Consider the following 14,087-nt stretch of genomic DNA (forward strand, 5'->3'; position numbering starts at 1 on the left):
TAAGAAAATACTTTTGTCCTTTTAATAAGTACATTTTGAATGTAGGACTGTAACAGAGTATTTCTGTAATGTGATATTGCTACATAAAAGATCAGAGTACTTCTGAGGACTTTAAGTGGATGGCGGCCATTTGGAATCCTTTGGAAAATGTACAGTTGTTGTAAATCCTCACGCGTTTTTAGCACAGTGCTTACACACAATTCATCAACGTGAATGTTCAATATTAATTTGTATGATTCATTCATCATAGTGAATTTGTATGTCGATTTTATTTTTATTCTTCTACAACAGTTCAAAGGGAAAAATTAAACTTTTTACTCCATTTTTCGTATTTATTTTACAGCCTGATTACTGGTTACTTTTCAGGTTAAGACACATAGACAGCTTTAGACAAAAGATATACGTATATATGTATATAAAGTAGTTAGAGTTAGCAGGACTGAGGTATTTGATAGTGAGGTATTGGGTTAACTTTCTACAAACTGTTGAACAGTTTGGGAACACTTGCCCTTGTGCAACAGTCTAAACCTTGAAATTGAACCCAGAATCAGAGAGTGGTCATAAATGCATACATGATTTCTATAGTTTTAGAGAATAAAAGGGATTCATCCACAAATCTACCACAATGGCTTTTGCCCCAAAACATTCTGTAGGATAGAATTGAAATAAAACAAGTTGAAGTCATTTACGTTGAAAAACATCCTTTTAATAGGTCCGTGCCACACACTAGTGAAAAATAAAGCTCCTACAAAAGAATGATACTTTTATTCCACAATATCTTAAATAAAGTAACTTCAAGTACTCTTGACTTGGGTACAAAAAAATCTAGCTGCCTCCATCAGGCCACAACACACAGCAAGGTTCAACACAGTGGTTACAAATGGCCTTAGGTCCTCTGTATTGTGGCAGATTACGAGGAAATGCATCATGGAAGCATAACTGAATGCTTGTTGTTCCTTTTTTTTATGGTGGTGCTATGGTGAGGAATGATTTCTATGTCACTGTCCAACTTTGGAGGCCTTGTTGGATTGAAATCATAATAAAAAAAAAACTGATGTCATAAGAATGAAAACTAAAAACAATAACATCCCCTACATGCCCCTGTTGGAAGGGTAGGCACTACCAAGATTAAGGATACCACAGTGTTTGCAGAGGATATGTATATACTGTACAAACAATATTTATGATAATGTTTTCATCACGTTCACTAAAATAGAATGCTACAATCATTCTAAGGCATAAACAATATCTTAATATTCTTAAACAATTTTTACACATCGTTCCAAACAAGACATAATATTGACATTAATAAACAGTATATACACATGAATCACCATTGTCTATCTGTCCCTCTGCTGTTCCTGTAAATAAATGCAGTTTTACAGTTTGAACAAATGAATACAGTCCTCTGATGCCCCAAAGCACTGAACAGTGTAAACAGTTTCTTTTTTCTTGGCTTTGTTTGATATTTGGGAAAAAAAATTATAACACAAAGACACATTCCTTTTTTTAATTCAAAGCAGTTCAGCTGATTCTTCCTTTTCATAGAAAATGAAGTGGACCTTGATTCATAAATAATTATTACAAAATTAAATACATTCACTATAATACGATTAAATAACAAAAGACTATTTACAAGTAGTGGAAAGTCTTCTAGCGCAGACACATCAGTGATAGTTGAGGATTAATTCAGTGCAGTGTTCTGAGACAGGGAATGGTATTGCACTACGACACCCCATTTCTCTGGGACTCTTTGGGGCTTTTATCCCTGTTGTAATAAAATCCAGCGCACCTCATGTAACGACTTTATTTTATTTTTTTTCCCCAAGGTGACATCTCATCTTATGCACACCATGAGTTCCTTATTAAAGATTTGACTTCTTCCATCCTGCAAAGCCACATTCTCCATCAGAAAATAAAAACAAAAGTAAAACCTGGTGCTCCGGTATGAAAAGTTGAATGGGTTTTATGGAGAGAATCTGAACAGACCTTTAGTTTGTTTGTTTCAGAAGCTCAGTCCAGCGCTTCTCAAAGAACTTCCTCATGTTATGACCAGCTCGACCAATGTCTGAATTGTCTTCATTGAATTTCTCGCAGTTATCAAAGACCAAGTTGACATCAATGATAAAGGTCTCAAGGTTTTGATACCTGAAATACAACAAAGAAAGTTTTAAGTTGAGATCACATACTTAGGTGTAACTAAAACTTGTTTTCTAAAAAAAACACCAGTCTGACTTCTTAAAATTCTGTACAAATATCCTGAAAGCTTTCGGGTAGGAAAAGAACAAACAGAGGCGATGGGAACTTACTGGCTGCTCACAAGCTTCTCACGTATGGTGGAGAAGTCCATCGGTTTCTTGATGACCTTCCTGTAGCCGGGGACTGATTTCAGGTTGACGGGTGTGAGAAAAGGCCATGCATCCTGATGCCGCTCCAACTCAGCAAGGAGCACCCTGTTGAACACACAAACACAAATAAACACGCATATGGTTAGACACAGAAAAAGCTGCAGGTATCACATAACAAGCATAACAAGCTCTAATGGTGAAGTTGCAGATTGTAACCAGCTGAATACACTTGCGTTCACCCCTCCCTTTCCAAGCGTGTCAGAGAATCTTCAGTAACGTAAAAATGTAAAAGGTCCTCTCTAGAGTACTTGGTGTGTCAGTAGTGGACTACTGTAGAAACATGGCGGTGCAAGATGGCCCGTGTGTGGGGGCCTGAACGTGTACATGCTCTCAAAACCAGCATTCTCAGTAAATACTAGAAATGAATAACGGCTTGAAAGTCTTCTGGACTTGCTCGTCTTCAGAACATTGGGTGCGTAAAGCTGTACTGGCTGCAATTAGAGTCACATCAGCTGTTTTGTAAAAAGCTACTGGAGCAGGGCTAGGTTTTTTTTTTTTTTTTTACTTTTATTTAGCCAGAAACCATGGACAAGAAAGGATCACTTTGAGATTTTGATTCTCATTTCAAAGGGGGTCCTGGCTAAGATGGCAGCGTACAAGTTAAACACACCCTATGTAGATATGAGGGCTGATGCTAAGCTAACGAAAACACAACGTTTCTGGGCATTATGCACTAATGTAAGCATAGTTATTACTATTACTATTTCCATTTCTGACAATAAATCACCCTAAATCCTACACACTGGCCTTTTAAAGTGGATATAATCAATATTTTCAAATAAAAAATGGATCCCTTTAGTCTTTCAGAGCATTAGTAGAGTCAAGCTCATTGTATTGGTTTTATTGCCCCCAACTTTATTGTTTTGGTTCCTGTTTTGGACCACAGCAGGCTGAAACCTGGCCCTGAAGAGGACCTTACATTTAAGGGGTTAAACCACAGAAGAATCTTATTTACTGATTAAGAGAAAACAACCTCTTCTTACTGTCCTACAGTAGATGGCAGCAACTGTACAAGTGTTTAGAAGAGGGAGATAGAGAAGTGAAGGACTTAGTAAAAAGAGACAAGTATGAACAAGCCAGGAGGACATACCTGCATAATCCCAGGTCCCTGTTGTTGTCTCTAGCCGTCTTGGCTCTCTTGACACACACAGGGCTCTCCTGATTGGCTGCTGGCAGAGCAGGTGAGCTCTCATCTGGTTTCCTCTTCCTGCTGGTGTCTTTTGCTCCTTTCTTGGGCGTGCTGCTGGCGCTGGCCGGGTCGTCCTCCGTGACTTCTCCGTTACCTGCCTGCTTCCCGTTCTTCTTCCCCTCTCCACCTTTTTTAGCACCTCCTCCGCTGGATGCTACTGGTTTGCTTGGAGGTTTTTTGTTTTTGGGAGAAGGGCCACTTGCCTGCAGAGAGTAAATAATGCATTCTGTGAAGTCTGGTGCAATGAAAACTAAAACTATACTGTCCATTTTGGCCTTTTTTTTTAACTATTAGTACAGTTTGTCATATCTTAGACCACCAATTTTATTAGCTAGTTTGGGGAATTTTCTGAATTGGAAAGTTGTATTGTCACTCAGTGGTATTAATGCCAAATCCATTCTGAAGATAATAAAAGTTCAAAGTCAACAAAACAGGAAATGTATAATCCTTGCAGTTGTTTTGAAAGCTGGGGACCTTGTTGCACATTGTTTTCTCTCTCCCACCTCCTTCACCTCTCTATGCCTCTCTATTTCCAATAAATAAATAAAATCCCCCAAATACATGAATATGGTTGGATTTTAAGTGAACACTGAGGCAAAATATCATTCATGAACAGTTTAAAATAAAAAAATAAAAAATGTTTTGGCTGTCAAATACCAACATTTGCAAAATTTGCATGTGTTTTGGATATTTTCCTAAAATTCTAAATTATAGAGGAAAGTGTGAATCAAACACATGCACAAAAACGTAGCTAGGATTTTCTTTATAAGTAATCAACTGTAGAGAGATCACATTGCATCATAAATGGGATGATACCTTGGAAATGCAGGCCGGGCAGTACCAGTCTCCCTCTGGGATACTGGTGATCTTGGGTTTGTGACAGTAAGTGTGGCAGCCTTTGTCACAGCCGTCACACAGCAGGAGGAGGTCCTCGTTATCTCCCTTCCTGCACATCTGACAGTACTAAAAAAAACAAGTGCATCCATTAAAAACAAGCGGCAACTCCTGAATAGAGTTTGTTTTTAATTAGCGGGGTGGAAATACGCTGCATACCACTTTCATGATGGACCTCTCCCAGGCGATGGACTTCTGTAGTTGCTGGATACACATGGCCAACTGGGCAGCGCTACGCACTTCAGTCAGAGCCCTCCTCCACACCTTCATACCATGGGCCACCTCCTCCTCGCTGCTAAGAGAAGATAACGAGGAATGATGAGACACAGAAAGGCACACATATATGTGAATATGTGGGTGTATTTACACACACACACACACACACACACATATACATAATAGGCAGTAAACTGTATCAGTTGAGCCAGCCGCCAACAAGACAGCAGACCATAAAGAGCTCCAGCTGTGCAGAGACAGGCATGAGGATTTGGGGGGTGTAAGGCACCGAGGAGAGGTACACACCGATTTTGTTATGTTACGGGGAGCTTCATGCAGAAAGAGTGAAAACCTGTGAGTGTATACTGTACAGTGGGAGCCATGAGTATTGTATGTATGCCGATAACCAAGGTAACTGATGCACAACATCATGCGGATGACTGCAGAAAAAAAACAAGCCAGTAAATAATGCCTATACAGGAAATGAAACTGAGTTGAGACCCCCACCCCACCAGAGAAACGGCACAAGACCAAAGAAACAAACAAAAAAAATGCAACAAGCCACCACAGAAATCTGCTGTGAAAGCAGCAAAGACCCTCACTGTTTCAGTAGTATGGGAAACATAAAGCACACACAGAGAGAGGAAAAGGGTCTTAGTGGGAGAGTGGGGAGCTTTGGTTGGAGAAATGACCTACCCTTCCCTGTCAGCACTAGTGGATGGGGCAGGAGCAGGGACAGTGACCGTACCCACATTATCCAGCCTGATCTGAATGGTGGTACCTAAGGGGCTCCTCAGGTACCTTCTCTCGATGTTGCGCTCCAGATCGGCCAGACGTGTCACTGCTATGTCCAGCGGGTTGTCCAGGTGACGCATCACCCCGCCCTTCTCCCCCCGCTCCTCCGGGTGCTCCTTGGAGTCCTTGTCTCCGGCGTTGGCGGTCCCTGGCGTTGATTTGGTGGGGGGCTTGTGCTCGTAATACACCAGGTCCTCTCGCTCAGATTGAGGGTCTGGAAATGTCCAGCCCTGGGAGAGGACATCAGGCCTCTGATCACACCACTTCAAATGTTAAAACACATATCTTACACCACTTACAAAAATGTGTACGGTTTTGTTTTAGTATCTTACCTTGACCTGCAGGCTGGCGGCGGTGACCTTCCTCTCCAGCTCCTCTACCTGCTGCAGCACGGCAATGTCCATCTCCATGGCCTGCTCCTCGACACACCAGCCCCGCACGGACTCCACACTGACCTGGCTTTCCTCCAGCTCACGCAGCTCAATCATGGCCACTAGATGGACGACATGAGAGACATCAGTCAGACATGAATGCTCACACAAACACACTCGCCGACGCAGGTAAACATGTGAGCAGTGAGGCCAAACATCCACGGATATGCATGTGGCTCGGTCATAAATAATACAGTGTTTGCAGTGTATTCAGTGATCATCAAGGGCATGCATCTATGTTTGAACATCAGCACAACAAATCTGTATCTATTGCAATGAAATATAATCTAACTCCTACATATACAGTGATTGTGTGCAGTGTTGAAGCGCTTACCGTCTTTGTGTTTGGTGCAAACCTGGGGGATGATCTCTGTGTATTTCTGCATTTGCCTCTGGAGGCCTTTCTCTCTCATGCCCCGGCTGTGAAGAGAACCGACTAAAGCCCTCAGCTCCACGATGTCAGACACCCGCCACCACCCTGTCAGCATCTCTGAGGCAATGAACACAAACAGGCACGTAAACTATAAGACACTGAACATACATCACAGTAAAAAGGTGCCTCATTCAGCTATGTTATACCCAAATGTAATTGAGTAGAGTGGAGCAGAACGTTCCCTAACCCAATTATCTTGGATTATTCAGGCAAGTGAAAGTTTTTCAGGCAAGTGAATTCTTCTCAATTAAGAAAACGGGGGCGGGCGGGGGGGGATTACGGCCTCAACTTTTATATCTCTCAATGCTTTTGGGTCACTCACCCTCTGGAATAGGCCGAGGTGCGGCGTGGTCCAGGGATTTGGGCATCTCCAGGGCAGGAGAGGGCATGGATGAGGTTTTCTCGATGCAAGGCAAAGGTGATTCACTCTTGCTGGAGACACTTGCTGCTGTGTTGCCCTCCAGAGAGTGACCTAGCATGGGATTGGGGCTGCTGCACAGAGGCAGGCTGGGACTTATCAAGCCACAGGGCCAGCTTCCGAAAGAAACTCCTTGCAATGAGGCCCCTGACTTCACCTGGGGAGAAAAAAAACAGGAAAAACAAAAGGGTTAGGAAAGTGGAGGAAAACAAAACTAAGGGGCCTAGGTTAGGTGATCTTGTACACGGCAGAAACAACTGTGCAGAACACAGCTTTCTCTATTTGTGTCCGGCCAGCGGCCTCACCTGCAGGGCTGATAGTGGGTAGTTGAGGAGGCCAGCTGGGTGATGCGGGCTGGCGGACGCTGAGGCAGCAGAAGGGGTGAGAGGCAGGGCAGGGGACTGAGGTGGGGATCTGGGCCTGGCTGGGGTGGAGGACGCCTGGGGAGACACACGAGGCGCTCCTGGAGGAGGCGTGGTGATGGAAGTGAGGTCACAGGGGTTGCGAGGGAGCAGACTGAACCAGTGTCCGCTCCTCTCCGTCAGGACTCTGAGCAGCTGGTCGTTGGCTTGGAATGAGAGGTACGGGGATGGAGCCGGGGAGGAGGTCGGAGGAGTGTTCCCTGGGCTTTCCCGTGGGGCTGGCAGGCACGGGACAGATAAAGAGGTTGAGGCCGGGGGAGGGATGCTTGTAGTGTCATTAGTGGTCACCATGGAGGGGGTTGTTGCTACTGCTGGCTCAGAGGTATTGCGAGTGGGGGAGGATGATGTTCCTGTGGTTGTGGCAACAGGAGTGCCCAAGGGGCTGGTGCCGTTTTGTCTCACGTGGGGACTCTCCTTGTCCTCTGCCATCGTCGTTTCTTTGCCGACGTCCTTGTTGACGTCGCGGAATGTGCACAGTTTGGTTCCACAGCCTGGCTGCTGGTAAAAGAGGGCGTTTTTCTTCCCCTCGTGCTCTTTGTCCTCCTCTTTCTCGTCCTCAAAGCCTCGCATTCGAATGCTCTGCCCATCGAGGTTGGTGGGTTTCTCCTTCTGCAACTCGATCTCCTGAGGTTCCTCCTTCACCTTGACCTCCTCTGCCACTCTCCTCCTCCTCTGTCGCTCCTCCTCCAGTTCCTCTGGAGCTGCAGGGAGAGAGCACTGTTAATGTCTACTGTGGTTTACATTACAACTGAGAACTAATCATTTTGTATCATTATTCTACACTTGCTTTTGGAAGAAATGTAGAGTAGTTTTAGTCATGAAGGATTAAGATAGAGTAAAATCAGCATATTTTTGTCAAAAACAGCTGAACTTGCAGCTAAACAGATGTTTTCATAACATTTCTTTCTTCCTCAACCTGCAACATCAAAAATCTGATGATTTTTTATTTTCCAGACTGCGTGGGCATAGAATGTGCTATGCAATCAGACGAGCAAATTGAAGCATCTTAACATGGGAATTCATCACACTTGGGGCGCGTTGAACTGTAACTACCTTCTCCACTCTCCATGGCTTCAATGAAGACCCCTCCACAGTGGGGAAGTACCCAGTACCGGCGGCGGTAACGGTCCTGGCCGTACATCATGGAGCGCAGAGAATGGGATATTTCAAACAGCTTTCTTCTGGTCTGATGATGTTGCTGCAAGTGTACAAAACATACTCTGTGATTTCTGTTCATTGTTTTGATTTATGCATGAAAAACAAAAGACACGCATGCAACCTCGTGCCCTCTCGTAATCACTGTGATATATTGAGCATTACATGTTATGCTAATTAAGTAATTTATGAAGCTAATTAATACCTTCATTAGGAAATAACCCTATGTCAACGTACATGTTTATGATATTTACAAAACACATAGTTGTTTTCAGTACAGACTGCATAATAAAGCATTTAGAGGTTGTAGCTTTTTTATTATATAACCTAATGTGATCTTTCATTTGAGTGTAGGATGTTTGTGGTGTTACCTCTTATGCATTGTATTAAATTGTATTTAAATAAATCTTCATGGCAACATACAGTGAAGAAGTTAACTATGAACAATGATTATGGGAAAACAAAAAACAGCAATAATGTTCAGCATTTCTGTGGATCTTTCTTTTCTTAGTTGCTTCTCTAAGATACTTTTTTTTAAATCTCACTGTGTGACATGATCAGTGTCCACCAACGATGCATTCATTTTCTGATGCCTAATGAGAAGAACATACCTTGGCTAATTTCTCTATCTGCTTCTCCAGCTCCTCCAGACTGGTGGCTTGGTCAACTTCATCCTGACAGGACAAAACAAACCCAGTCAATGTCTGTGAGCATCCCTCAATGGTCAGTTTTGATAATAGATAGATAGATGGATCTATTATTATTTTTATTTTTTTACCTCATCATATGTCTCCACCTTTTTAACCTTCTTTATTTCTTCTTCCTCCTCATCGTCCTCGTCCTCTGCCTGGTCATCGCTGTCGTCATCCTCTTCATCGTCATCGTCGCTGTCTCCGCCCAGTTTCCTCTTGCGTTTGGCGGCAGAGGACGGAGTGCCGATGGACTGGTTCTCTTCAACACCCATGCTGGCTTCCCTCCTCCCGGTGCGTTTGGCATGAATGGTCCTCAGCCTTTATAAACACACTCAGGTTTAGCATGATGGTGTACAGAGAATCAAAGCATTATTATTTTAGGAATAAAGAAAACTTACTTCTTCAGTTTTCCCTCCATAATGATCTTGTCCTTTCTCATGTTTGCCATCTGATCCAGGCTCTTGTCAATCTCACTGTTAGATGAAACAGAATCCTTTTAAGTAACAGTTTTGCCTAAGTACGTCCATGTTGTTAGTATTCTCAGAAAGTAGTAAGAAATATATTAAGTAAGAGATAAAAGCTCAATAAGCTGGTATCCCAGAGCACAAATTAATACTTATAATAATTCCCTTACAATGAAAAAGACTCTACTGCTAAATAATGCTCCCTACTTCAGCTTTATTAACCGTTTTCAACTGCATCAATAAAACACACCATTACTGGCTAATGAATAACTTGAGTGTTAAGCAAAAAAGGAGCATGTAGAGAATGGTAGATGAATATATTCTTTTAGTGAGAGGGTTGGTGAAAAGAAGTGTTGGATTTATTTTATTATGTGAATTGTGAATATATTATTATTTATTATGTGAATCCAGAGGTAGAGGAAGTATTGGAGACCACTTTATAACCATTTAACAATGTGACACTAATGCAGAGTAAATTAAGAAAACAAGTAAAGGGCTCAGTTGGACAGTTTAACTATTTTGGTTCCAGCTGCTTCTCCTACCTGATAACAGCTCTGCTGCAGGCCAGCTCATTAGCCAGGAAGCCCAGGATTGAGGCCTTCTGGGAAGGCGTGTGGGCCTGGAAGGCCTTGGTCTTCAGACTGAGGGCCAGAGGGGCCAGCTCTGTATTGGCACAATGGGCTCCCATGTACATCTGTAGCACCTCAGACACATTATCCCTGTTGATTCCAACATTGGTCAGGTGGTCCCCCAGCATGGTTTTAGTCTGATAGAGAAGGAGAGAACGCCAAAGAGGTCAAGTTGATGAACACTTCCTTGATGAATGTAAGTTGATTCAATTCATTAATGATGCATGAAAAAGTAGTTAAACAAAAACAAAAGAACAATATCACAATAGAAAAAACAAACAATCTAACATAAAATCCAATAATCCTGCATTAAATATGTCCTTAACAAAGAATACGGACTAGTATTAATATCAAAGTACCAGAGAATATTCCCATTCAGAGCAAATGAAGTGTATTTACACTAAGAGATAGTTAAGATTGTAGGTGCGTTAGTAGGCGCAAGGTGTAAATATATGCTGATAGATATTCAAAATATATCTATCTATCAATGTAACATATTTAATGTTACATGTCATACCTTTGGCTTGCAAAACAATATATAACAATACTAGTATCTTTATAACAATGCTGTGAACTGAAACTACTGGATAGAGCAATAAGTTCTATATTTCTGGGTTTAATTCTCAATCTGGTCTCAGTGGTTCAACATTGTACATAAGTACCATGCATGACTTCATGAACTTTGAACTAGCTCACCCTTTGTCCAGGTGGCAAACCGGGATCACACACTGCCAAAGAAAGCAGTTTGACCAGAAGGTCCTGGACTTGGCCCATGCTGTCCCCCACATTGAGCAAGCCCTCCTGCAGCATGCCCAGGGTGGGCACATCCAAATTCAAATCAAGGCCCAACACCTTCCCGAAGCCTCGCAGGAACTGCATCAGCATCAGGCAGTCGGACACAGCGCGTCCTGGCAGGATGAGTCCAGGAATCCGGGAGAACTCAGGGAGAGGCTGCACAAAGGAAAGTAGGTAGAGGATTGTTGCTGTATGTGTCACTGTGAGAGACATTAAATCCAATTTGGATTACAGGAAATTGTGATTTAAACTGCTGTGGGAAAATGGGAGTAAAGCTGTCATTACATCGCACACCTGTTGACTGTTATCAAGATGGTGCTTTCCAATTTACAGTGATGACGGCTTATTTCCTACGATATGAAGTACTCTCATTTTACCACTTGGGGGCACACACCTCCACACATAAAAATGCTCACTACCATGTGGTCTTATCGTAAGTACTGACCCTCAAGAAAATGTTAAACTTACTATTTAATATCTTATACTACAACTACTTCTACTACACTACTACTACTACTAATAACAATTACAACAACAACAATAATAATGATAAATAATAATAATAATAATAATAATAATAATAATAATAATAATAATAATAATAACATATAGCTGACAGGAATTTTGTGACTGTGCCCCCCTATTGACCTAATTCAACGTATTTAACAGCACCTCTATGAGTAAAACTGACAATATACAGTACATCAAAGTGTGTATGCACAATACGTTTTTTTTTAAGATCAGCTTTCCACCCACAGCACTGAGCGGATGAGCTTCTTTCTTAACTACCTTGTGATCAGACAGACACATGTCTTCATTTGGCTTCTTCAGCTCCCTGGCTATCTCCAGCTCTATCCTCCGTTGCTCCAGTTTACGCTCTTTATTCAGGCGCTTCTCATCCCTTTTCTCCTGCCGCAAGCGCTCACGCTCCTGGAGAGTTCCAACATTCAAGAGAGCATTAAGGATGCAAAGTTTGCGTGCGTATTAGTGTGTATGCATGTGTGTATGTGTGTGTGAAAACAGACAAGAAGGTTTACTTGACTTTGCTGAGCAGTATTAGAATTCAGCCTAATGCTGCTGTGCATTCAAAAGAAAAGTGCTTGAGGGCCAGAATCTTTTGACTTGGTAAGTGTGGAGGGGGAAAAAAAATGAATGGAGGGAAAGAGCGCACAAAAAGGAGAGAAAGCGGGAATCCATCCGGGGAATAATGACTTAGGCTCTTTTCATGGAGTGGACTGTTTGTGTGCATATAGGCTACCTCTGCTTTCTTGCGAGCCTCAACCGCCTTCATCAGCATTACATGTTGCCTCCTCCTCTCCCTCTCCTAGAGTGGCAGAAACACAGGCACATTAACAAGCACACATTGCACATGCAGCACTCAAGGTCGACTAAATTTAGTATGCATTAATGCAAAATTGTGATGCGCTAAAAATTCAATAGAGGCACCGTACTTGAACAGACACAAAACGACGCTTCACATGTATACACTTTCACATGTATGGTGGAAGCATAAGTGAAGAGTACAGTAATACGATGACAACCAAAAAGCAACACAGAGATGCGGTACAAAGTAGATGTGATGACAGGCTCAAAAAAGAAGAAGCAGCTGGAATCGGTGGCGGCGCCTCTAAACTAAAGCTGACACAACAAAAGCAACAAAATGCTGGTTGCCAGAAGTCTTCAGACGTGTCACATTGGCATGATCAAAATAATAAATTCTATTACATGAGGCAATGTTAATGTTTTTTTGTCTTTTTTTGACACATCATTCCCATAATATTTGGCGAGGGGGACGACAAATAGGAATAGATGGTAAAGACTAGCTACAAACAGAGCAGTTCTACCTCAGTGGTTTTTGGCAGCGTAAGTATTAGCACAGTATGTGACTGCCGAGGATGAGACATCTATGTTGTTCTTTGGTGCATGATACACAGTCTACTGCAAAAGGGCAGAGGAATCATCGGTGACTGACGATCATTTTATTTGATCTCTTTAGGTTTCCCGCTCCACCGTATCAGGCTGTCATTCCCTCTGTGATCCACCAGAAACACACAATTGCCACTATTAGGGCTTGCCAAGGACATTTCCAGCACATAGTGACTAAAATGGGCTGTTTTTGTGAGGATTGTTTTGTCAATGTGAGAAACAAAAACAGGCTAGATGCCAAGCACTCTGCTACCATATTTCTATGTCCTTATTGGTTTGATTTGATCTACAAATGGAGGACTTCAAAAAGGACATAGAGACTGTGGCATTCAGCTTTTTTGAGCTTTACACTTCATCAAACACAATGAATATGTTGAGGGGTATTATGATAACGAGCTACAGCGAATCAAAAGCAATGCAATAGCATGTGACAACCGTAAATACCAAGATTATTTCATGTATCTCAGTTTGCTCTGAGTGAAGGTACAAGGGGTTAATGCAACAGTCGGCTCAGAGTCCACTATGAAACAGATAGGCAGACCTTTAGATTCAGCTGTGACTGTGTATGAGTGAGGACAAGCAGGACAGCCAGGCCAAAATAAAATACTACACAGAATCATATTTGTCCCCGTGGTGGAATTGAACTATATGGTTGTTTTACGGTTGATCAGGTTTATTTGCAGGCAAAGGTTGTGCCGCACCCTCACCAAACTAGGGAGCACCCTCATCCTTCCAGGCAGATACCCTATCTGCCTGGAAGGATCTCCACCATAAAGACAAAATGATTCTCGGTAGCTCTTTTCATTCTTTGTGCGGCGTACAGGAACAGTGAATGACAGAGAGGCTGGGATGGGGCAGGTTAAAGTCCAGCACTCTGTGGACTGCAGAACAGATGCACGGACGAACACACACAAGCTCAATGTCTGGGCCGAAATCGTCAAGCACTCATGTGGTAACACAGGCTACTCCAATACAACGGTTAGACAATGTATGTGATGGATGGAAACTCCTCGAGTGCACTTTGAGACAGTGAGTGTGGATTGGCTAGCAGCCTTTGCAATGCATTCTGAGTAGGAGGGGGAGGATGGGGGAGGGGGACAGAAGCTGCCTGGCCACCGTGACAGGGTCAGTTGTCCCTCAGGACGAGCAGATGGAGGCAGCATACTGACTCTTTTTCTCTTTTGTTGGTTTTGCTGGAAAGCCATGCAGAAGAATGTAGT

At 42.6% G+C, this 14,087-nt stretch overlaps 1 protein-coding gene across 17 annotated transcripts in view; it reads right to left on the reverse strand.

Annotated features, from left to right (window-relative positions):
* Window positions 1-684: 684 nt before the first annotated feature.
* baz2ba (bromodomain adjacent to zinc finger domain, 2Ba) overlaps window positions 685-14,087 on the reverse strand; it is a 66,231-nt gene continuing 52,828 nt past the window's right edge. For 7 of the 17 annotated variants that reach the window (XM_054607513.1, XM_054607549.1, XM_054607533.1 and 4 more), the window contains 18 exons: window positions 12,200-12,265; window positions 11,731-11,871; window positions 10,843-11,097; window positions 10,060-10,283; window positions 9,452-9,526; window positions 9,140-9,371; window positions 8,973-9,035; window positions 8,260-8,404; window positions 7,090-7,907; window positions 6,689-6,941; window positions 6,268-6,423; window positions 5,835-5,995; window positions 5,404-5,753; window positions 4,651-4,786; window positions 4,414-4,560; window positions 3,499-3,800; window positions 2,310-2,453; window positions 685-2,148 (listed from right to left, as the gene is read on the reverse strand). In XM_054607513.1, coding sequence (XP_054463488.1) covers window positions 1,992-2,148; window positions 2,310-2,453; window positions 3,499-3,800; window positions 4,414-4,560; window positions 4,651-4,786; window positions 5,404-5,753; window positions 5,835-5,995; window positions 6,268-6,423; window positions 6,689-6,941; window positions 7,090-7,907; window positions 8,260-8,404; window positions 8,973-9,035; window positions 9,140-9,371; window positions 9,452-9,526; window positions 10,060-10,283; window positions 10,843-11,097; window positions 11,731-11,871; window positions 12,200-12,265 — 3,825 coding nt within the window. In that variant the 3' untranslated portion in view covers window positions 685-1,991. The remainder of the gene's footprint in view (window positions 2,149-2,309; window positions 2,454-3,498; window positions 3,801-4,413; window positions 4,561-4,650; window positions 4,787-5,403; window positions 5,754-5,834; window positions 5,996-6,267; window positions 6,424-6,688; window positions 6,942-7,089; window positions 7,908-8,259; window positions 8,405-8,972; window positions 9,036-9,139; window positions 9,372-9,451; window positions 9,527-10,059; window positions 10,284-10,842; window positions 11,098-11,730; window positions 11,872-12,199; window positions 12,266-14,087) is intronic. The other 10 variants (XM_054607591.1, XM_054607582.1, XM_054607574.1 and 7 more) reach the window with 4 other exon arrangements.

This window comes from Anoplopoma fimbria, chromosome 2 (genome assembly GCF_027596085.1).
Source record: "Anoplopoma fimbria isolate UVic2021 breed Golden Eagle Sablefish chromosome 2, Afim_UVic_2022, whole genome shotgun sequence".
Taxonomy (NCBI): domain Eukaryota; kingdom Metazoa; phylum Chordata; class Actinopteri; order Perciformes; family Anoplopomatidae; genus Anoplopoma; species Anoplopoma fimbria.